This window comes from Ceratosolen solmsi, unplaced genomic scaffold, assembly GCF_000503995.2.
Source record: "Ceratosolen solmsi marchali unplaced genomic scaffold, CerSol_1.0 scaffold13, whole genome shotgun sequence".
Taxonomy (NCBI): domain Eukaryota; kingdom Metazoa; phylum Arthropoda; class Insecta; order Hymenoptera; family Agaonidae; genus Ceratosolen; species Ceratosolen solmsi.
The window spans coordinates 6,037,789-6,064,862 of NW_011948418.1; the positions used below are offsets into that span (position 1 = coordinate 6,037,789).

General features: G+C 29.3%; 1 protein-coding gene across 2 annotated transcripts in view; it reads left to right on the forward strand.

The window, feature by feature from the left end:
* The window catches only part of LOC105360170 (UNC93-like protein), a 114,680-nt gene that overhangs the window by 23,673 nt on the left and 63,933 nt on the right, over nt 1–27,074 (forward strand). For both annotated transcript variants that reach the window (XM_011496986.1, XM_011496987.1), the window contains exon 2: nt 19,931–20,628. In XM_011496986.1, the coding sequence (XP_011495288.1) occupies nt 19,947–20,628 (682 nt within the window). In that variant the 5' untranslated portion in view covers nt 19,931–19,946. The remainder of the gene's footprint in view (nt 1–19,930; nt 20,629–27,074) is intronic.

Sequence of the window (27,074 nt, forward strand, 5' to 3'; positions counted from 1 at the left end):
CCTGCACGTAGCATTCATGCTTTTCTCGGACTAAACATACGTGAGCCTGGGAACCGACAGGTTTTTCGCCATTGCGGTGGAGCTTCGTTTGTTAGTGGAAGGTCTCGTTGGGCCGCATGTCACGTACAAAGTCAAGCATCTGTTTTATTTATTAAGGGGCTATCTTGATACCCCTGTAATTTCTTGTTTTATCTCAATTTATTTTACCCTGCTGTTCGTATATTAATCGAATATTGTATTTTGATAAACAGTTAAAATTTTAAATGCAACCATTATTACGTACGATTTCAGCGATTTGCAAATAATATTCGTTAGTTATTTTTAAGTTATTACCAATAACCAACATCCACTTGTTTATAAGGGTATTCATATAGTTTTAGGCTTTTATAACGAAGGAACAAATTAATCTTCATATATCATATTTATTATAAATAGAACAGACAATAGTAAATAAATGCAATTAAATCAAGGTAAATTTATATGTTTATGCATGTATGTATATTATATTTATATTTTCAAATTCGATTGACTTGGCTACTTTTAGTTATTGTATGTTTACATTTATAATATATATTAAATTTTTATATTAAATGATTATAATTACAATTATTAATATTATCATCAATGTTAATATAACACTCTTGTTTATTATATAAATCATTAGGTATTTATGAAATTTATATCAATAACACGTCACATATTACGTAATTAATGTATACATATTTTTAATTAATATAATTCGACGACATTTTTGAGATTTTTCAAGACATAATTGGTTAAAATTATTAATTTAAAAATTAAATCCTAATTCCTGTATGAAAAGCATTGATTAGGTTATTCATTATTTTATTATTCGATGTGTATTAAAAATATTAAGAGTAGGGAAAATTTTCACTTAACAATTCTTCGAATATTAATACTCATCAGCTAAGATTACATTGAAATTAAAATTCTTATGAGATTTACTAATTAATTTTTTCTAAGAATCTTAACATAATAAAATAATTATCAAAATAATAATTTAATTATCCGACATTATTATGTTATTGATCATTGAAATTTAAAAGAATATTATTTAAATACTTTATAGATTTATATCTGAAATTATTTAAAAGCATAAGCAATATTTTTTTTTTAATTTTTAAACTTTATAATATTGTTCTAAATTATGCAATTATCTTACATAATTTTATATAATTATACTAATACTTCCTTCCTGGCCCTAGTCTATCAATTTTTTCCTCAGTCCTATAGATGTATATATTGAATTATTTAAAAGATTTTTCAAGCAGAAATTTGTAATTACTAAATTTTTAAAGTCTCGAAAAATAAATTGCAAGAATAGTTAAAAAAATATATATTTACATTTCATTTAAAGTCTTACAGTATGTATATAAAAATGATGCATTTTGTTAATTTTTTTATACGTACTTTGTCTAATATCGATATACCTTTATATATTTAAAAGTAATTTAGAGCATCGATGAAGTGTTGAAATCGTGAATTATTAATGAACAAATATGTTTATAAATGCGAAATTGAAAAATGCATGTGTACGTGCGAGTAACCGTGTGTATACGTACGTACGTATGTACGTACCACACGCGCGTGTGTATATGTATATGAGTTTTGTATATTCGAAAAAAAGTAACATTCCTTTCTAACATACATATTATATTATTTTATAAACTTTATTTTTCAAAACGAAATTTATGATATATATCCAATTTTTTTAATTGTTTGTTTTTCTTTACGAGCGAAAACATATAGACATTAGTACACAATAATGATACAAAACAATATCACCGTAATTGACAAGATGTTTTGAAATTATCATCTATATTGTCATGGCTGTTAATATAAGTAGGTATAAACAGAGAGATATTTTCTCATATTAATATTGCATTATTGATTAATATTAATTGTTATATTGTATATCGTGTGTCAATTGTTATTAAGTTCTTTTAAAAAAATTATACAGAAAAATGAAAAATTATTATGCATTTTCAGGGTTAAAATTTTTATAAATCTATTCTTACCAAACAAAAATATTGTAGTTGAATATGTTTTTCCTGATCTTTCTACAATTGTCTCTTACTATTATATATAATATTTTAGTTCAAAATATAGAGTCATTTTTATTGGAAAAAAAATCTCTATATAGCATCATATTTATTTAACATTACTTTTAAAAATTTGGAAAATGAAATAAATTCACAATCAAGCATACTGATTTGATTACTATTTATGTATGTGTAATCAGATATACATGAATTATAGTTTAAATTGATAATACAAAAATTAAGTAACAGAGAATGATACTACTTTTTTAAATACTTACCTTTGTTGTTTACGTCAGAGTCTTAAAATTTATATTTGTTACGCTGCAGTAATCTTATATATCTGAAATAATACAGTATCAATATACGTTAAATCACACTACTTAGCATTATAATTGACAATTCTTGCTTATATCCGTTAGCATCAGCATAATTATCGCTAGTATTACAATATCCTTGAGTAAATGAAATTGCTTCATTAAAAGATGTACATTTTTAATTCAAGGTACTCATCTTAAATGCCTAATACATTATTTCTATTATGGAACAATAAGATCAATTGATTTTAATTGATTAAAAGAATTTTCGAATTTTTGACGGATCACAATGGACTACCTAAATGACACGCACCCAAACACTTTATCTGTAATGTACATAGTAATATTTTTTACTATAATTTTCAATAGTATTATGTATGAATGGAATATTTTAGCCTATTAATTAAACATTCAACAATTCGATCGAATTTAAACGATTGATTTATTTTGCAATATAATAAAAATTATTTTAATAGTCATTACAATTTTTGTATATATTCTAATATTAACAACGTTACGAAATAAACTATGTATTTGTTGATTTTATTAAAAAAAAAATATTTAGCTAAAAACGCAAAAAGTATCATAACTAAATTCCAATTTTTTATCTAAATAATTATTATAATAGGTAAATCATATTACGCATACAAGAAAATACCTAAGTACTCGATATTTTTTCTTCAAATTATAAAATATTTAGTAATCAGGATAAAATATATAATCAAACACAAATATACATTAGTATCATTTATTTTTATTGAAAAAAGCACTTTTTTTATTGCTTTACATAGAGAACAAATAACGTTTCGTTGTTTATAAAGAAACTCTTTATAAAAAAAAAATGTATCCGTAAATTGTTAAAATTTTGATAGATTATTGTAACAATATGAAATAGTATATAAATCTAATTTATTTACATAAACATAAATATAATATTTTACATTTAAAAGCTACTGTTTATTTATTATTGTAGTTTATGCAACTATGTATACGAAGTTCATATAGTTTGTATAGATAAGAAAATAATTATAGTTTATAAAGATAAATATTTTTAGAGTAATTTTATTTATATCACGTAATAGAAGGTTAGAAATTTGTCATCACGCTTAATTAAAATAATTTGCCGAAGAAAGAAAACGTCTAAATGAGTTGTAGTTTTTTTTAGAAAAGTAAGTAAAAATGTATTAATAAAACGATAAAATAAAAATAACAAGGAGACAGCAATTTTCTAGATCATAGTCGCCAAACTACAACCGCAACCCAAACAATCAGTTTTTAGTATAACAGCAACAGTGCGTCTTTGCCTTAACCCAGTTGCCGTGTTCAGCTCTGTTGAAGAAATCCACTTCGCGTAAAGCAACTTTATGTTTCCTGTATATTTCCTGAAGTATATTGGATCCCCGCAGCGCGATCCAATTTTCTTCTCTGACGACACACTTTCAAAATCATTAAGAGTAAATCAGCCGATGCTGGGAGTGTGGCCACGGTAACGCTGTTTGTAATTAAGGAATTATGTAGACCCACGCTGCAATTGGAATTGGGCTTGTTTGAGGACGAAAGCCGAAAAATGCTTGCGTACTCTCTCTCTCTCTCTCTCTCTCTCTCTCTCTCTCTCTCTTATCGATTATAGCAACAAAACTTTAGGGAATATCTTATGAATTCACTAGCTCCATTCACTTTATTTAATTGTGATAATGATGGGTCAAGTCCTTATTTATTTATTACATGTTCAAACGTATAATACCCCGATGTATAAAGTAACAAAAATTTATTATGAAATTGTCAGAATATGTAAGGCGAATGAATATTTAATATCCAATGAATTTTACAAATAAAAATGACTGCATCGGTTGGCAAATTTTTTAAGCATGGAACGTAAAATATTTTTTTAATCAATGATTATACGGAATAAGAATATTTTTTCTTACTAAATTTTCACTACATTTAAATTGAAATTTGAAGTAACTAAATCGACATTTATTTATCAAACCCAAGCATAACTTACTATTAATTTGTTTGGGATACAAGTTATTATTGCGTAGTTAGTTTCAATTTTTTCATGCAATGCCATTTTATCGTTTCTAGCGAGTGTTTATCATTTATTTGATTTCAAAGATGTTAAATAAATAATTATATATGATTGGAAGTTTACTATTTAAAACTATGGTTACATAACAATGACGAATGCTTACTTTTCTCAAATCATTGTATTATTTCAAAGTATTCTTATATAATTATATTTAAAATATATTAATTGTAAGTAAGGTTTTATTCCATTATGCATTCCAAATTCCACTTCTTTTTATAATTTGCTTACTATTGGTATTTAAATTAATAGTCTTCAATTATTTTTAATGAAAGTTTGCCCAACTAACAAATTGAAATTGATGAACTATTCAAACCGAATACAATTAAAACATTAAATATATTTACTTCTTTTATTGAATATTATTTTCTCATTTAAATTATTGTTAATTCATAGCCACTTATTTCCCATTTTTACCACTATCTATTTTAATTTGCTTTGCTTCATTATATTATTAAATTTAAAGCTTCCCTATCTTATGTAATTTTCTATATTCTTTATATTCATGATTCTTTATTGACACAAGTAATTATATTGAAGTAGTATATGTTTATATCTTTAAGTAGTAAAAATAAATATGCAAAAAATAACATGAATGAGCTTACATATTTATGATCGACATTAAAATTAAAATATGTGAAAGCAACCGATCTAATTAAAAACAATATTAAAATTGAATTAGAATATTTTTACGCAGTTGTTTATACGCAAATTGTTTATACATAATTTATGTCATAAAAATAGAATAGTAGAATTTTGATTTGTTAATACTTGAATTTATCGCTATGTATATAAAAGAAAGTATATTTTTAATCTTCAATTAAAGTAAATTTGTTAGATGTCATATTATAACATATATTATAATTATCATGTTGCTATAATGTTTTTTATTGTTAACAATTATTACTAACTTTGTATCAATAGTCGTGAAGTATCGAAGATGTATTTCTAATTTCAACGATTCTCATGTAATATGAAATTCTAATATGCCAGAAAAAATGATATGAAATAATCAAATGCAAGATGTGGATAAAATTTTATTGATAAAAAAAGATTTTTTTTTAATGGAAATTAGTATATATATGTATATGAGTATACGTCAATGTTATATTAATTTTATCGAATACTAAAATGTAGATAAAATTATTGGATGAATTTGAAACTAGGAAATGTTATCTCAAATGACGTTTTGCGGGACTTTTTGTTGTCCAGTCTATTAATACGGTAGAGGGATTAAGATTTCGCGCGACGCTGACTTTCCTTTTGAACGAGCTGGAAAGTCATTCCTGTACTTGGTATCTTTCAAGAGTTTTCTCCTTCTGCTTCTCCACTTTATACTTCTTCTTCTTCTTCTTCTTCTTCTTCTTCTTCTTCTTATTTTTCTTTCGCGAGAATACTATCTACGCCCATTATCAACAACTTCATATTACGAATATACTTGCGCAACTAGAGTTTCTGTGTTTTTTTTTCTCTTTCTATACCGAGTGATTTATTCATGCGTGCTGATTATTCCTTTGTTTTTCCGTAATAACCTACTTTTTGGTAAGTATGCTTCTACGTTGGTGCTTGATGTTTTTGGATTTCTTTAGACATAAATAGAAAATCAGTTAATGCTTGTAATGAACTTGAATTTGTAAATTGTTTCCGTTTACTGAATTATTTGTATGATACACGTATAATGTACTTAAATATGAAAAATATTTTATATTTACAATACTATTCTGTATTATCATTATAATATTTTTTTACAAAAGATCCATAAAAAATTAAATTGCCCTTTTAAATTAAATGATCGTAAAAAATTGGTAATTCGGATAAAATTTGTAAAAACGGGTGCTCCAATTCATCATACTTGAGCCAACATAATTTAGGGTTAAAAATTTTTCAATGTTTGTAAGATTTATGAATAAAAACAACAATTATTGTCGATCTATTCATAAAATTATAAATGATTATTTGTCTGAAACGAAGCATCTCTTCAACTTTTAATATTATATTTATGAACGTGAATTTTGACTAACCATGTCAATTAATGATTATATCATAATAATTTACATTTTCGCATGAATAACTTGTAACGAGATTTTTCTTAACTTCCATAATTTTTTTTATTTCTTTTCATTAAGAAATGATGACAATTGAAATAAAAGATACTTATTATATAGAATCATTTTAATGCATACAAAATTGCGAAACTTATCCCTTATCATTAAAAATTGTCATAACGTAATTTTAATTTAACCACAACTTCAAGAATTTTATGCATTTATTTTAAGTTGAAGCCTATTTTTTAAATGCGTCATAATCCGAACGAGTTTAGTCATAGAAAAAAATAATAGCAGATTTATTTAGTTTCTATTATTACTTTATTAAATTTATGTATATAAGGATTAAACTAAAAATAAAAGCCCTTAGTTATAATTAATGTAGAACCAGGTCTTATCAAATCCATTGATTTGTTTATTAAAACGAACATTATAATAAAAATTACAAATAAATTAATATAAGCTCCAAATAAAGAAACACATTATTATTTAATGTCTTCAATATTATGATTTGTGTTCGTAGAATCAGCTTCGAAGTAATAACCGAAAATATTAATTCAGTCTTTCACAACCAATTTTGTCTGATGATTACTACAAAATTACACATGACGATCATATAATCGCTGACCTATGAAGGCTAATTGAAAACAAAAAACTTCCGTTAGATTACGATTTCCATTAACCTGAAATATTCGCATTAGTATTTTGTATTGAAAGAAAAAAAATTCAAAGTAATCATTATTTAAATTAAAGCTTAATGTCGCATTACATTTAATAATTTGTCGGTTAAAATTAATCAATCTCGATTTTGTTATTGTGATTTAAAATAAAAGTTTTATTGAAAATACTAATTATTGAATTTTTTTAAAAACGTAAAACTTTAATAAATCGTTCTTGAATTTGTATACCCATCGTAAGAACTCCTTATCTTCTTGAAAATGCATTGGGTTTACTCGTATATTACACCAAGTCTAAAGTAATTAACGCCTTTTTTATTGATTTTACATTACCGGTTCACAACAATATATCAGATTATCTTAAACAAACATTTCTTTTCAATAGAAAATATCGTTTTACAATTTATTTATGAAAAATTGTTGTCGGCGTTAGTTTTTTCCTTATCATAATGTTTAATACGTTATCAGAGTATTAAATCAGTTTTCAAAATTAGTTAAGAATCACAAGACGATTTACTTGAAACGGCGAATTTACTTGACTTAAAACACGTTATTCCTATAAGACGATTTACAGATTCAACTATTTTAGATTAATTGATTTTGAAAAATTAAACATCAGCGAGTCGATATGTGATGAGAAATGTCGAATTTGGAATGATATACGAATCTATGAAATAAATAAACCCATTGGACAATTTACAATCTAACAATCTCCTTATCTATGAATTTAATTTAAAGTTTCTTATTGCTTTTACGTCAATATACTTCCATTAAACTATTGCAAATAAAACGATAAACGTCATTTTTGATTTCACGAATCGTACAGAGCACGCAAATCGTAAATAAACCCTTTGAGCGATAATTAATTAAAAAATTTTTAAATTTCACAAAATAATATCCAAAAAGAAGTAATAACGCTCATAAGTCCTTAGATAGTCTCTTGTTAATAATTACTTTGTTGCGTTATTAAAAAGTTCGTATTAAATTGCAATAGTATATAATGAGCTGTGACATAAAAAAGATATCTAGAATTACTCGAAATTCAAGTGCCTGTCATTGCTAGTCTCATTACCAAGTCGTGTTACGTTACGTATCGAATTCCCTGCTTCTCATAAATTTCGAGCCGAAAGATGAGCGAGTCTATCGACCATTAACCGAACTTACCTTTACATAACCAGATGATGAACACCTTTGTTAAATTAACGACACTCATCGCGCACATTTGTCTACGCGGACATATAAGTGCGTGCGCCAAGTTTTTGCGGTGGGTCACGCACGTCTCGCGTCGATATTACATCGTCGGCGAAGCGGATTTACAAGCGGCCACACGTACGTGCCCAAGTCACGACTCGAGGTCGACACGAGGAGGCACACGCAGCGATGCCAACCTAATACATAAATACGAAGAGCCCCTCCTTCTCCCAATATCTCTCTCTCTCTCTCTCTCTCTCTCTCTCTCTCTCTTTCTATACTCTCTCGCTCATTATGCATGCGGCTGAGTGAAAGAGAGGGCCGTAGCAAGGCACACAGAGGGTTCTCAAAGAGCGCTTTACGGCTTCGAACGCAAATTCGAATGTTTCATGGGGACGCAATTAAGGACCGAAGATACGGCCATTCATTACATATAATATATTTCTTCTTCATTTTTTTCTCTTTCCTCTTTTTTCTTCGTTGTCTTAATTTTTGCTCGTTTCGTGTTCCGGGTGAGATAAACGGACGAATAAAACTTACGAGCGATTGCTGCTATGATTTAACCATTATTCTAGTAGTACCGAATTATTTGTGCGCAGCATTTGCATACTTTCGATACGTACCTGCCGATACTATTTACCCGTAGATGGAAAATTATTCTCGCTCAAGCTATTTCCATCACTTCGGCTGCAGTTCTTTTTATGCATGCGCGTTATCTGCAATTGCCGTTTTCTCGATCGAGCGCTTTTATAATAATATAGTAGCTGTATAAGCCACAGTAGTAGGACAATCCTACTCCGAAGAGACGTTTTTCTTTTTTCTTTTGCTTTTTCCTTTTCTTTTTCTTCTTCTTTTTTTTCCTTTCTTCCAATAACGGAGCGTCGAATAAGTACAATCATTGTGCCTGATAATGGCGAATGGGCTTTTTCAACTCTCATCATTTACCTTACTTTCGAATATTTATCCAACTTTAGCAGTAACCATAAACAGGTATAAGGCGAAATTTGCAAAAATATCATCAAAGTTTGTGGGACTTGAAACTTTTAACGCCTAGCCTGACACATTTTTCGCAGCCTTTCGGAAGGCTTTTTAATTTCCTCCCGAAACTTTATCAATGCGATTTGATGCTTAAACACAAATGAGTGTCGAATGAAAAGAAAGCGACGTTCCGGCGCTTGCAGCGGGAGTCCAGCCTCGCGTGGAGAGAGACCTTGGAAAACCTAATTAATCGTCCTCATGGGTGAGCCATGATTAGCATAGACTCGCTCTTAAATAGCTCCGACAGCTGAGTGTACCAAACGCCAATTTCAACTGGAAAAGGAACGAGGAAGTTTTTCCTTCGCTCGGCAAACGTCGCACTGCGATTCTCAAGAGGCGCGATTATGTTTTGCCGAGACCCCGTTGCTTTGAGCTCTGTCGCCCTACTCGTCGGAGCAGCAGCCATTAGCATTTATTTTGTTTTGCAGCCTCGCGGAAAGCTCCTTAAAATTTTAGCGCACAGGATACCCTCCTTTTTTACCCCGTTTCATTAACTGCAGCTCTAAGAATTCGCTTTACATTCTCTTAACGGATGAACGCGGCGTTAACGATAGAGAGATAGAAGAGAAAAAAATTAACGTTTCTTTGGCTTGAATTAAAGAAAGAAACAATTACAATTTTTGAAAATCTATATTTCAAAATATCTATTAACTGACATTCTAATTTTGCCTAGAAAATTATTTCTATTATTCCTTTATGCATTTGTTGATGCAATAATTATTATCACATGATTATTACAATGACAAATTTCGACAATGCAAAAAAAAAAAACTAATTTATAATGATGACTTAAGCTTTTAAGATAAAATAATATCGGGCTTATTCTAATTCTATCGCTTATTAGAATTCGTTCGAAATTTATTCAACGTCACATTATTGCATTTAACAATCGTTAAAATCCGTTATTATCGTTGAAATTTTATCATAGCTGTTAAAAGCCGTTGATTAGTTGTTTTAGAAAACAGCACGATATTTTGGCGTGCCAAACTATATATAATCAATTTATTAATTAATCAAAAGATAATTATGTCAAAAAATGCGCTTAACCACATCTGTTATAAATTGGAATTATCCATACAATTTATCTAATTGGATGTGTCGATATATTTCTTCAATGATATATGAAGCTTTAATCGCAATAGATTTTAATACCATATCATGTGAATATTTAAATTTCTTAAATATATCATATCGGCATAAAAACAAGAAAGAAATTAATTTAAGAAAATATTGTATTTTCATTTTATAAGTGCATTTTGTATGTGTACATTTAAAAAATTAACATTTTTATATTGACACTTTAATGTTTTAACGGGCTCTCCTTTGAATGTTTCTTTTTAACTTTTACTATACGTATACCAATGTTTAAAAAACAAAACTTTAATTATTAAGGAATACGTTATTATAAACATTAAAGAAGCTCTCACAATTAATTTCATTATACTTAATGTAATCCGAATGTATATATTTTTTTTGTAATAGTAATATTTTATCATCTGATAAAAATCACGTATTTTAATTAATAAATATTTAATAAATAATTCATTATTATTATTAAAATAATTCTTCATTTATGTGTATAATAATATAGATTTAATTTTAAAAATATAAATCTACCGACAAGTAGATTGTAGATGTACGTATCCTTTATGTGTTCATGTTAAAGGATTCTAGTATCGTTAATTAAAATAGTAATACTTTTAACTTTTTGTTGAATCTTTTTAGATAGAGAATAAATCGGCTAGTTTTTTTTATTACAGAGTCAATCAAAACATATAAATATATAATAAATTTTATTATAATATAAAAGGTGAAAAATATGTTGGTGTTTAATTTATAAATCATACTTTTTATGATTTTCATATTATTTACTCTGTAATTTATTTATAGTGATTGTAAAATCTGCTTTCAATAGAATCAGACTTAATGATTTATCTCTTTACGCAATAGTTTTCATGTGATTGCTCGAAACCTGTGTACAAATATACCTTGACACATTTTAAATAAACCATGTAGAAATCTCAAATTAAAGCTGAATATTTTGATATATATATATATATATATCTATATATATACATATAACGTTAATAGCGCAATTTTGTAAAACATTAATGAATGAATAAAAAAAAGAAGAGAAAAAAAGAAATAAAAAACAGAAATAAAATAGAAGTTTAATTTATCGTATCAACAATTCTTTAAGATTTCTATTTAAACATTTTTCTATACATTTTTTTATACACCCAACATATTGTTGGGCATGCAAATTTATACACATATCATAGAACATTATATTTTTTTCAATAATTGCAACATGTAAACGTTAAGTAAAAACGTTATAAAAAGTATGTTTTGATTACGCTTCACAACTGAAACTCTTCGATTTTCAAAACTAAAATTAATCAAGTGATTATCGCAATAGAGAAAAACAATTATTATTGATGCTCGATTAATATTTATCATCATACATTTATTGTGCTATGTACTATCAGCAATATATTTTTTCATTACTACAGGCTTTTCATAAAAACAAAAACAATCATTGATTGGCATCGATATACATTAGCATAACAACTAAGTATTTTGATGCTTCGTATAATTCATTGTACAATAGTAGAATTGTAAATGTAATTGCTAAAAAGCCTTATTCATCATTATATAACGCCTAATGATTGATTATATTATTATTTCATAAAAATTTCATTAAATTTCATTTAATATTCTTGTAAATCATAAAAAAATAATTCGATAATATTAGGGAATTTGCAACAATGATCGACTATTATGAAATAATAGTTTGTTCACATTGTCCTCTAATATTTGTACGCTTTGCAATCGAAATTAGGATAAATAAGAAAACATATTCTTCTCCGTTTTGACTCGAGTGCCTTTGTAGAAATCGAATGGACGGTATACTCGATATGCCTATCCTTAATAAAATTATTTCAAGCCATATGTGGCGGCAGCAAGAATATAAATCAAATGCCAAGAGTCGATTGAAATGATGGGAATGACGCGAGCACGAGAGCAAGTGTCGAAGCGATAGAGGCTCGCTTACAAATCATTTATTTGCTCGCCGGTGCATCTTTTGTCAAGCAAGAAGACACGAACAAAGAAAGAGCTTCCCGAGCATCTCAATGCTCCTCAATCGTTATCGCGGAAGCACGAGTAGCGAACGCGTGCCGATTCCAAAACAATGACCCGATGCGAGCATGCGTGCATTTGAGTAAGGCGCTCGGGTATTTATTGTTTCAGTGCTCGGCGAAGTCGATACGATACGTGACGTCAGCAGGTGGCAGCGAGAAAGGAAAATTGTTATTTCGCACTTCTCGAAGCTCGTTGACGAGAAAATATTACCCACTGTTACGAAAGGACGTCAGTTTAATAACCAATTTTTCTTCCCCTCAATACCCCCCCCCATCCCCATCTTTTTCACTTTTCTTTTCTCTTCCTTTCTTTTTACTTTATGCTCGCGCATGTATTAAAAGCGATTTGCCGTGCTGAAGTACACGGGTCTTGGTGTACCGGGATTGAGTCTGGATTATAACGAACGTAATTCGTCTCGTCTGAACGGAGCGCATTCTACAGGAGTGATTTATTGTTTGTAAGAACTGAAGAGCATTCGCTGAAGGATGCTAATTAATTAGCCATTTGATCGTTTCTTACGGGAGATGTTCGTAAAGCTAGGCGAGCGTAATTTACGAAAGCAGCTGACAGGTTGGAAAGGCTCGATCTATTGATTATTTGGTTTGAATTCTTATCCAAAAATAATTCATATCCTTCTCGCGCACCAATTTAAAATTATTACGTAAAAATCAGCGAGATAAGGACGTTTGTTTATGTAGCGATTCATTTTTATATATAATAGGCGCTGTTTTGGACCAAAAAAAAAAGAAAAAAAAAAAAAAATTTCGTGACTTTACGCACTAACTAGTATGTTGCTCGTTTAAGTACTTAAAAAATTCTAATTAAACTTTGAAACCTTCTATTAAAAGTTTTTTTTTAAGCTCTAATAAAAAATATGGAACAATTAGAAAGTTTGTTTTTGGAGAATACAGACACATATTGCTTGGAACATTGTACTACGAGTATTCAAAATTTTGTAAAAATAAAATATAAGGCTTATTACATTATTGTATATTTGATTATGTCATTAATGCATTAAATATATTAGAATGAATAGGGAGAAGCGTTGATTATAAGTTTTTTTTGCAGGTTATGAACAGTCTCATATCAAACTAAAGTTGTAAATTGTCATGAAAATATTAGCTCAGCTCATGAGTTGCATTTACCAACGATAAAACTTCTTATTCAATAAAATATGTTATTAAAATAAAACGCACTGTAGAACATAAATTTAGGAAAATTAAAATTTAATTACATGATACAGCTATTTAATTTTATAATTATATTTCGTAATTTCGTAATTTTTACGTAACGCGTCGCTTAAAACGATATTGGAACTGGATAAAATTAACGACATTACCAGTAGCTCGAGTATTTCTCACTGTTGGTAAAAAAAAGAAAGAAAAAGGAAAAAAAAATGTCACCTCACGAAATTGCTCCTCCAACAATAGGTAAAATAATAACGTGAATATATCAATTGCGCTTGTATCGATTAATTAATTAATTGATTTCCGCATTTATCTAACAGACTGGCACTGTCATTATAAAGCATTGCTAAGCCATTACATAGATGCCTAACAAGCGTCTCCTATTCGCTCGCAAGTTCAACCATTGCACAGCTCGTACGCGATGCTTCGGCATATTTATTCATAATTGCACTCCAGAGTTTACCGCAACGAGTGCTCCTATCACTGACAATTAGTAATTAATAATTTCGCTGTAAGCAATAGCCGATCACACTAGCCAAGCAGACGCCTGATACCGTTATCGGCTTAAACACGCGATCGGTGCGCTTATTGATAGGCTGCGATCGTCCATAGTATTTACGTGTTGTTGTTGTTGTTGTTGTTGTTGTTGTTGTTGTTGTTGTTGTTGTTGTTGTTGTTGTTGTTGTTGTTGTTGTTGTTGTTGTTGTTGTTGTTGTTGTTGTTGTTGTTGTTGTTGTTGTTGTTGTTGTTGTTGTTGTTGTTGTTGTTGTTGTTGTTGTTGTTGTTGTTGTTGTTGTTGTTGTTGTTGTTGTTGTTGTTGTTGTTGTTGTTGTTGTTGTTGTTGTTGTTGTTGTTGTTGTTGTTGTTGTTGTTGTTGTTGTTGTTGTTGTTGTTGTTGTTGTTGTTGTTGTTGTTGTTGTTGTTGTTGTTGTTGTTGTTGTTGTTGTTGTTGTTGTTGTTGTTGTTGTTGTTGTTGTTGTTGTTGTTGTTGTTGTTGTTGTTGTTGTTGTTGTTGTTGTTGTTGTTGTTGTTGTTGTTGTTGTTGTTGTTGTTGTTGTTGTTGTTGTTGTTGTTGTTGTTGTTGTTGTTGTTGTTGTTGTTGTTGTTGTTGTTGTTGTTGTTGTTGTTGTTGTTGTTGCTGCTATTGATGCTATTGCTGCTATTGCTGCTATTGCTGCTATTGCTGCTATTACTGTTATTGCTGTTGCAAGCGACGCGAAATGTTTTTCACGAGCGCGAAAAAAGCCATGAGGCCGCATACACTCCAATAATTGCAGCGAGATTTCCCGGTTTGTTGACCCGCGGCATCAATTAAACGCGCCGCGCGTCACTAAGTGACTCTCGCTCTCCTATTCATCGGCAATTGGCGACAATCATCGCTTGTGCACTAAAGACGATCGGAATCCATGCAAATGAAATCGGTTGCAACCGATTGAAACCCAACGCAACTGAAAAACGCGAGTAATTTGGCGGCGTCGCCGCTGTCGCTTGAGAATCGCGAGAGTTCAGCTGAATTTTGAAAGTCGCCTCCAATGATTTTGTTTATTTTCTTTTGGTATTGACGTTATATCGCAAATGCTCGCCTACTAATTATAGAGATAGCGGTCTTTTTGAATTCATAGGTAAGCCATAATGTCGTGGCGGTAAGATAACTTTCAATATATGCATTTCATTATCATAACGTTATCTTATTGATGCAAGAAAATCAAAGTCGCAAAGTCTCTCCTCGTATATGTGAATATTTGCTTATAAATTTTAGACTCAATCTTCATTATTCGTTTGAACTGTCATGTCATTAGAAAATATTGCTACACATAAAATAACGTGTAATCGAATATGGATGGTATATTTTCTATAAAAAATTCAGGCCAGTTATTGCGTTTTATTCGAGGAAATGGGTAAAGCAGCTTCAAGTAATCTTTACGTATAGAAATTAAAAAAAAAAAAAAAAACTTTAATTGATTGGCAATCAATTAATTATGCATATACAAGATGCAATCATATTTCACTGTAACTAAAATCTTTTCTTGTAATAATAAGACAGTCGTACTACCACAACATTTGAATACTAAGACGCTTAATGATTTAGTGGAAGCACGTCTTTCTAAAATATAAGGAATGAATAATAATATCATAACTTATATAAATGACCGGCGTTAAAAATACATTTACTTCTAATACTTTGATCCATGTAATTTCATAATACAAACTTACATTTATACATATACGGATGGTTGGGCGGGCGCTTGTGCGCCTACGTGACAACATATTTGCGAGTTTGCAATTGATAATGTAGAGTATGATAGACGTATTTGAATTTTTTGGATCGAATTTATAACAATATCTATTTGAATTAAAAGTAAGCTATAAAGGATGAAAATAATTGCATTTCCAATTTCTTGTAATTTATAAGAAATATAATTTTAATAATGTAAGTGAAAAATTATAATATTAACCATTACGATAAATATGCAAAACAGTCATTTTGTTAATTTCACTTTTCATGTGAGAGAATATTTGCTTCATTGATATTATTTATGTTTTTGCTTACATAAGCAAGCGAAATCGTTGGAATATTCGAAATTTGTTCTTAAAATTTCAAAATTTCTGTACAACGACATCGATTATTAAAATAAAATTCTAATTATCCAATTTTTTATTCCCATAATTATAAATGATCACAAATATTATTAATTGCAATTATTTGAATATTTTCAATATAACCATGCGAACGCCATTGCATATACGAATACATTACGTATATACGAATACATTACGCATATACGAATACATTACGCATATACGAATTCCTGACTTACATATTCAACTAGCACATACAATGAGAATATTGACTATTAAAGTAACGATTGATGAGCTAGGGAAGAGGAGAGAGAGAGAGAGAGAGAGAGAGAGAGAGAGAGAGAGGCGTTAAATCCTCGTGTACCTCAATATAGCCTCTTCGGTCGCGTACAATCAGCGGGGGCGAATCGCCAGGTCAACAAAGACGATTAATTGCGAGGCTTGTTGTTACCTTTACAATTTTCTCGCTCACCTTGGGAAGCGTGGCGTGGTATTGCTGGAGATCCCCTCGTATTGACCGACGTAGGTCGACGATGTAGTCGACGGTGGACTCGTACCCAGTGCTCTCTAGTCAGTACTTTTTTTTGACGATTTTTCTAAAAATTTCGTCGCTCTCATTGCATCGCATCATTCGGCGTCGGGATGTTCTTTTTTCTCGTTGCTGGTAGTGCGCGCCAACCTAACCTAATAGGCGTGTAAAATTTACGTAAATAAGCCGGTGTGCGTAGCAGCATTCGAGTCTTTTGTAGTTTATTCGTCGGTCTGAGTTTATAAGAATTTAAAAGCCACTATGGAGTATTTCTCATTACCGCGTTATTCTAAGGATTATTTCATTACTATACAATTTTCACTGCTTTGAAAAACATATTTTTCAAACAAATATGTATTTCTACTTATAAAATTCTTTAAAAGACTTTTTGTCTTAAAGCCCTTTTTCATATGCATCCGTAGATTGTATAAAAGCATTATTTTACAGGAGTTCTATATCTACAAAAGATAAGACTTTAAAATACTTAAAAATAATATATTTCAATTAGATTTCAAATAGTATTTTCAAATTATAATAAATAAATATATATAGATATATTTCTTGCAATTCAAACGACAGATTTTTCTTCAGAATTATAATCTTCAATACTTTGAATAAATTCTTATTACAAATTGTAGTTACAGTCGGAAAATTTGAGATTCGATTGCTTGAACTTTATTTCTTAGTCCATACCATTAGGAGCTAATTTTGTTTTATAAGAAAAATTTGATTTTATTATTTTCTAATTGTTTTTTATCAGCTACTTAGTTCTGCCCAATATATTTTTCTGTTTTTTCATCCCGATATATTTTGCCGTCTTTTTGGTACATGCTTCCACCTTCAAAAACTTCCGTTGTTTGTACAAGCAATAAGTAATAATCAGAGGGATTCTAGATCTGGAGGAGAATCTGGTGGGAATGTACTTTCCGTCTAAGCTTATGACAGCTTCTGTTGGGTCAATAAATTTGATGTCTGGCATTATTGTGGTAAAACAATACGCCTATCCTAACAAACAATTTTGACCTCTTTTCTTTGATGGAATTTATCTCCAGGGTGATAATATATTTCTTAATCAATTATAAAATTAACTTAATAACAATAATTCATCCAAAATGCCATTAAGTATCATAGTTTTTACGTGAATATGGATTTTCAAACTACTTAAAGAAGAATTTTTTATACCCGTATATCTTATACTTAACAAGCTCTTATATCACGATGTAGCTTTATATTATTTTCTTTACAATTTAATCAATCTATTGCTGAGAAAAACTCTTTTTCAGAGTATGTCCGGGGTTCGTATGTCAGGTTTTGAAATGAAATTAAAGCTGTTCGTGTAGCCAAAAAGGTCGAATTCAATAAATCATAAAATATAGCATTCATTAATTAATCCCACTTTTTATTTGCCAAAAGGTAGGGGTAATCCTATTATAAAAATTCCGAAAGTCCACTTCTTATTTAAGGAATATCGAAAAATTTGTAAAATATGAAATTATAGCAAACTTGTACATTAGATTTAATAGAAAATTGGAGGACAGTTCACTTTATTTTTATGTTCGATATCAAAGTCTGCAAGAAATATTTTTAGTCTCAGACAGTATAAAGATCTATAAAAGTAAATAATTTTTTTTTATTATGTCTATTAATATACCTTTCTCATGTACTTCGAATAACATTATTCTTGTTGGAATAACATTTATACATCTTCGACGAAAGAAAGAATAATAATAATAATACAATGTACCGCAAAACTTCTTTTTAATTCGATGGTTAATGACTTATTACACATAATAAAAATCATGTTTATTAAAAAGAAAGAATAAACGAAACTTCGAATATTTTTTATCATAGAGAATGAAATATATTTATCAAAGATGTAAAATTATTTTCATTATCATGATAATTTAAATAGTATAATTCCACAATATTTTATATAAAAATTCTCTTCATTTCTATTATTCAAGCAATTAATTGAGCTCAATGTTAAAAGCCAAACAATTAAAGTAATTACATAATTTTATACGCTCAATACTAAACTAAATGCGGTTAATATGATTGATGCTTTTAACCCCTAAAAATACTTCTTGACTTTCTTCTACAATTTTTCCTAGTACAGTTTGAACGAGCAGCTATAGCTTTTTATTACCGAGGCAAGAGTGAAATGCATTTCCTATGGAAATTTGGCCTTTGTCACGGAATGCAACATTATTTTTCTTTTACTTATATAGTCTCGTTCTACCTAGTACATCAATATATTCACACTACAAAATTTTATTGGCTGATGTAAAGAAAGTTACAGGAGAGTATCGAAGCATTTTTCAATTAAAAAGATATATTTGGTATAAAAAGCTCGTGAATGTTATCTCATGCATCTGAGCCTTTTACATTTTACTTGCTCTTTCTTTTTCCTTTTTAAATTTAAAATTAGATTTAACTGACCAATATGCAAATGATGTTAAAAATTAATTCCCCTCTAATTATTTACATAACAATTATGACGATTATGACAATTATGTCTCATTATTTACAAATTCAGATTTATGTGCAGTCGTAAATATAATATGTATATGTCCACTTTTAATTATATACTCTTCAGCAGCTCTAAACTACAATTATAATACCTTTATCCTTAATATTTTACGGTAATGCTATACTCACGTACTGAAATTAGCCGAACGATTTCTAATCTTTTCACCATTTACCATACTTCTGAATTCGTATGATAAAAAAGAAAAGTAATCCGAAGCTCCGCGTTAGAAAATTCTGGTAAACAGGACGCAATTCTGTTATCGCAAAGCGTATATTATATCTGTCAATATATCTTGTGCACGTGTCGTTGAAAATTTACTTATATTACATTTTCACGTCGAAGCATCGATAATCCCCTGTCAAAACTAAATCCTTCAGTTTTAATTGAACATCTGCACGAGACGCATGCTACCCCGAGCAACGAATTTTCATTTACCATAAACTGTCCCGCCAACATTCGTCAACAATAAACCAAATTCTCTTTATATTCGGCCACGAACTCTTTGTTCTTCGTTCTAATTGAATCGTCGCGTTCACTGTTGCGTAGGTAGCCGACCAACAGCATGGTGTCAGATAATAGCGGTGGCGGCGGTCCACCCAACAGCGGCGCCTACACGGTCCCGGTAAGCAATGCCGGCTACCGGAACAAGGGCTACAAGGACGACGGGGCCGACGGGTTGCCACCCGAGCCCCACAAGCCGTACAAGCCGCTTCAGTTGCCGAGCGACGAGGACGGACAGTCTCGGAAGTTCAAGCTGTCGCGCAGCGAGAAGTGGCGCATCCTGAAGAACATCGGCACGGTCTCCGTGGCCTTCATGGTGCAATTCACCGCATTCCAGGGCACGGCGAATCTTCAGTCGTCGATAAACGCGAGCGACGGTCTTGGGACGGTTTCCCTCTCGGCGATTTACGCGGCCCTCGTGCTTAGCTGCATATTCGTACCAACTTTCCTCATCAAGCGGCTCACCGTCAAATGGACCCTCTGCCTCTCGATGTTGTGCTACGCCCCCTACATCGGCTCCCAGTTCTACCCGAGGTTCTACACTCTCGTTCCCGCAGGGGTGCTCCTTGGACTCGGTGCCGCGCCCATGTGGGCCGCCAAGGCAACCTACCTAACCCAGGTCGGGGGCGTCTACGCTAAGCTCACCGACGAGCCAGCCGATGCCATCGTCGTCCGATTCTTCGGCTTCTTCTTCCTCGCGTGGCAGACCGCCGAGCTTTGGGGCAACCTCATCTCTTCACTAGGTAAGTCTTCTTCGCATCTCTCGTCTTTAGTTATGAATAGTAAGGCTGTGGACGATTGTTGTAACGATTGCTGCTGAAGGCAAATTGCATAATAAATCGGGGAATATAAGTGAAGGGTGAAGGGCTAACATACCGACATATTGCGTCACTGTATTATAAAAATTAATAACATAATAAAATACAAGTACGTTAGCAATTAATGCGACTACCAAGTCGGATTAACATACTTTATAATACGGTTTCGAGTAATTCCGTTACCTCGTCCTCGTATTAATTCATTTTATCATCTCAATTTCGTCGTTTAATTAAAAGAGATCTTTCAATTATCTTTAGCTTTATATACGCTAATATTTTTCTCTCGGTGATATTATTACAAAATTATCTTTATCGAGGACATTTTGAAAAATTAACGATTAAAATTTAGGCTTTATTCGTTTGTACAAGATAACGAGGTATTATAAATAGGCATTGATTAAGTCTATACTCATTGACTTTCTATTAAGTTGACAGAAATAATATGTTTAATTTAAACTGAGAACAACAAGTTAATAAAGCTACAATCGCAATGTACATTTGATATGCAATAATCAAAGAATCTCGAATAGATATTTCATAAATATAGAAAAGATATAAAATTCCTCTTAGTCGGTATTTATCGTAATGAGATAAGGGATTTACTTCATTATCAATATTTAATTTGACACACTCATACCATAACAATCACATGATACTGATATTTTGTAAACTTAACGAATGATTTTTATTGGATATTAAAAATTTGATTTAAATTTGTGATTATTACAGTGTTTGTTTTCTTTTAACCCATATTTAATTAAGAAAAATAATCAAAAATAATTGACAATGGAAAATGACACGAAGTTTAATTTGCAGCAAAAACTTTTGAAATATAATGAACTTGGAAAAAGTAAGATTGAAAAATGACTTTGTCCTGCTAAAAGATCGATTATGTTTTTAAATTAATAACGCATCATAAATTTTAGGAATGACTTTTAGATTAGATATTTTTCTTTTACTTCATAGAATTACGATCAATAGAAGAATAGATTAAAATTTTATTATATTTACACTATATGAAATAAGTAGTCGCTTAATCTTAAAAATTATGAATAAAATATATCATTAGTGCACAGTGATCAAAGAACAGCGTCTTACTCATAATATTTAGAAAATATTTTAACAAAATTTATTATAAATATTATTACAAAATGACGCAATCGAATCACTATAAGTATAAATTGCCTAACTTGCTTTTAGATTATTAATTAGTACACTATTTTCAATTTACATTTATTTCTTGTATATATTGAAACACATACATATATATATATATATATATATATATATATACATATGTATGCGTTATCTTATGCAACATTCGGTATTAATAATCATCAAGAAATAGTCTTTGTGTGTATGCATATGTGTGTGTGAGTGTTTATGTGTGTGTACGTGTGTGAGTGTGTATGTGAGTGTGAGTGTGAGTGTGTGTGTGTGTGTGTGAGTGTGTGCGCGTAAGTGAAATTATATGCACACTCCTTAAAATTTATATATAATGCGAATGATAAAATTAGAATCGGTTAATTAGTAGAAGTTTTTCTCTTTTAACCATTTAATTTAAATTAAGGTTTATATCTTTAAAGTTTATATAAAAATTTTATACTAATAAATAAAATACTTTATCATTATATAATATATTATTATGAATATTTAATTTAATTGTCAAAAATTAAATTTAAATTATGTAATCAATATCAGCTATGAATTTCTTGTATAATTTATAACTTAATTAAGAATTAGATTTTTAAATAACTACAAGTACATTCTTTATAAGAAGAAAAATAAATAAATAAAAATAATATGCAATTGCTAATATTTACATGATTACGCTCAATATATATATATATATATATATATATATAAAGAGTAATGACATCAACGATCCCGTTATATTATATTGTACAATGGTATATCTATTTTAGAATATAATAAATATTCTGCAAATACTAGTAAAAAAATGACAAACTATTAAATTATTAATATGAACAATTAAATTTCATGTGGAAAGATGGGAATTCAGGTCAGATTATAGTTTAGTTTTCAAATTTTCCTGTATCGAGGTGTAAAAACATTGTTCTCCTAATCGACCAGAAAGTAAAAAAAATTTAACTCGTGTATCGATGTAGTTTTTTAAAACGAAGAAGCATCCTCAGCCTGTAATATACCAAAAAGTACTTTCCAATGGTGTAGGAAATCCCAGTAGAACGAGCGTGTGTGTAGTCAGCCAGAAATTATTACAAACATGTCCTTTGTTTTTATTCATCGAATTTATGAATTTAAGATGCAGTCGCAAGAAAAATCTTGTTAAAATATATTTATTCGCTAGATAAATGTTAATGGAAATTCGAGTCAACGATTTCACTATGTAACTCAAGCACCATACTATATAAAACTCGATAAATCTAAATAGCGGGATGGCCATACCCCTGCACGCTATCACGAAATTTATCAGACATTTTGAAGAATGCATGGGAAAACTAGACACAATTTCATCATCACAATCCATATATCTGCGTGCAATTGTGATCACGAGCGAGGACAAACAACAACAACAAAAAAAACAAAAGGCAACGAACGAGCACATGTGTAGCGGCCATCCAGAAAAATCCGAGCGAGAGAAATGAGATTTAACCGGTATTAACGAAAACCGGTCGCTCTCCAATCGGACTTGTATATACACACAGTGCGTGCCTCTCCTCTCTCTTCTTTCGACACGACGAGCGCAACTCGATAATCCAGCTTCACGAAGCGCCGGCATGCTCCTCAAGCACGTGGTCCCCCTCCTCACCACTACCACCTGCTTCTCTGCATCGTCTTTCATCACGATAGTCGCCCGTTATGGGCTTTCAATTCAGTGCCACGAACGCCGTAATAAGGGAACTGGAGGCAAGGCGTGAGATCGATCTTATAGCGGGACGAAATGCTGGAGGAATATCGCCAAGACTATACTGTGCTTGCGAGTGCATATATCCAGAGAGTTAGTGTACGAAGAGTGAGAAGCCCCGAATAAATTATGTTTATATTGATGTGGAAATAGCCGACAATATATAACTGAATTAACGGTATTATTGTCCATTGTATCCGATAGTGTCGTATTAATTAATAAAGGACAATGATTTCTGATAATTTAAATAACCTAAATAATGCGGCGGGCTGCGCTGTAAGAAATATTATAATTTAATTGATTCTCTGAGCAATATCTGATCACATAATAATGCTAAAAATTTGATGCAGACAATGTATATATTCATATTTGACATTAGCATTATATTATTTGCATTATCAATAAATTCGCTAATTTGTAATGCATCTTTCAAAAATGATTTTTTATTGATTTTATCTACTTAATATAATATTAATCAAACTCAAATTTTAACTCAAAGTATAAAAATTAATAATAAACCAACATTATGCATGAATTAATAAACTTTTGTTATTTGTAATTTAAAATATATAATTTATTTTACAAATTCGTAAGTTTTTGCATGAACTTATTCGACTTAAAAAATTATATTAAACAGTTGAGAATAAAAGAAATTTTTAATTATGGCAATACAAAATATTTTTCCACATTGTTCATACATCCTTGTGTTTTTAGCACTTTTCATTGAATTCCAATGCCACTATAAAATAAAAGTAAAATAGCTACAAGTATGAATAAACCGCTTACCCTTTAAAAGCATTATGCTACTTTCTCTTTTTACTCTTTTTACTATGTCAACAGTTTGCATTTTTTCAATATAAACCCATAAAGGCTTGTTTGTGCTTATTCTCGAGAATAAACATGTGATAATTATTGCCTCGGAATAGAATATCTGAATCTCTTAGTTAAATCTTACAGACAACCGATTACTTTTACGTTTTATTATTTACTAATGGTGTATTTAAGTATTCATATAATCACTTAATATTTTCAAGAACTTTTTTTTTTATGAAATTTGACAATTCGTCTATATGCTTCAAAATTTGACATTTTGTTTAAAACGCAATCATGATAGATTATATACAAATTCGAACAAATATATGCAAAAATTTTCAATTGATAAGTTCTATATTTCAAAACACTAGGTAGTATAAAAATAATTTTCAAACACTATTAAAAATATTATGATAAAATGTATGGAATATTTGTAAACACAAATTATTATCGATGTATATTTAGTTATATAAATAGATTTTTCCTTTCAATTTTAAATAGAAACCAAATAAGAAATTATTATAAAAATATAATTGTATATGTTAACAATAATTATTAGATTTAAAATTATTTATTAAACTATCTGTATATTACAAATAATTAAAATTTATTTACATCTTGTTTACAATAGTTATTATGATTTTTATAATAATATTTATAATTGTAATTTTTCAAAATATATTGCATCTGCATATATCTGCATGATCTGCTTAAATATTAGTAATTCCGTTTTTGCATTTGTGGATTTTCTTTTTTATAGACACATAAATAAGCACTTCAATTATGTGATGATGTTTTTCTATCATCTTTAATTACAATTAAAGTGAATCGATTGTATTAGATGGTTAACATCAAATTTTATTTGTCCAAGGAATGATGTAATAAAAATGAGTTAATTATAAACATTTAACTGTTCTGTAAGATATAGATTTTCTCACTCATAGAAGATACATTAATCATTCACATGTAATATTTAATAATTGACTTTATAAACAATGCATATTAAAAATTACATAAAATTTATTGTATAGATGAAAAATAAATTTTTATTATATACAAGAATTCTAGTATATTTACAGTCTATTACTAAGCGAAATAATAATAAACTACAGAAAATACGAAAGCAAATATTTATTTTCAAAACTCAATTAATTTTTAATAGGACAATTTTTAAATGCATAAAATCGGTAAGTGAATTTATCGTGCATCGTCGATTAATGAAAAATACTGTCAATTAAAAAATAAACTTTCATACGTGTGCATACCTGTATTTGCGTGTGGGTGTGGATTGTCATGTGAATAAAAATTATTTATATAAGCGTGCGGATTATAAACAAAATGAATAATAACAGCTTCGTACTGATTATGAGCTTCGAATTTTTATCATAGCGAGATATGTACATATATATGATAATATATTTTATTATCGGTGACATACAAAACTTTTCCATTTTTTCTTTACTCACTCATGAATATGTTTCACCACTAATGAAAAGGCAGCAGCTGATGGCTGACCCAAATTAAGGATATGACCCTGTCATTGCATCATTGCTTGAAATAATTGTATTTAGAAATTGTGGATGAAAATCTTTACGCGTTTATATTCCCTTTTCTTTCTTCGCTGCTTATCTTTCCCCCCTCCCCCCTCCCCCTTCTCCCTCTTGCATTCCCTATCTCTTATTTATGTTTATCTTATCTCAAAGACTATACATTGTTATGAATCTTTAAAATACTTTACTTTAGAACAAAGTGTCCAGATAAGTATAGGAAAATTGAAAAAAAGCTTTGAATGTTCAAGATAAATCCAAGAAAGACACAAGAAATGAAAAACAAACTTTGAAGGACTGTAATCATGTGTACATTATAAATGTATATAGTAATAAAAAAGTAAGCGATGGTTGTCTTTTTTAATTTATTATTCAGAGAGATTAATACGGTTTGTATGATTATGTTAAAATTATATACCAATCAATATCATTTTCATACGGAGAATTATAAACTTAATTTATTGTATATTATTCATTGCATAAAATAGCAATAAAATGTAGAAATCATCGTGTCTTTATAGCGTATTTATAATATTCACTAGCTTGGAATGAATTTATTTTTATGAAATGAATTATTATTTATTATAATATTTTATAACAAATTATATATTTGTTCAAATCAATTAACGAATACTAATTGATCATTTTTATTTAATAATCATAAATGCTTTAATGCAGTTAGAAAGTATATGAATATATATCTCAAGAACGATCTAAAAATAAATTTTCAATGTTTTACAATCAATTGCCTTATATGAATATATATATATATATGTATATATATATATATATATATATATATATATGAGGTTATATTGTTAAATATAAATAATTAATCTTAATGTAATCCTAAGTACAAATGATGTAGATTTCATATTTACATTAACATAAAATTGTGTATAACTATTGTGAAAATTAATAATATACTGCGTAATTAATTTCATCATACTTTTGATATAATATTTAAACTATAATTAATGAAATTTGTTTATTATTTGAGAATTATTTTAAATTCTATTTGATATAGAAAATAAAATTTTCATTATAAACTGCTCAGTAAGTGTGACTTATTTCATTTTGCTGCTATCCAAAGTATAATATAAAAATTAAATTTTTTAATTAAT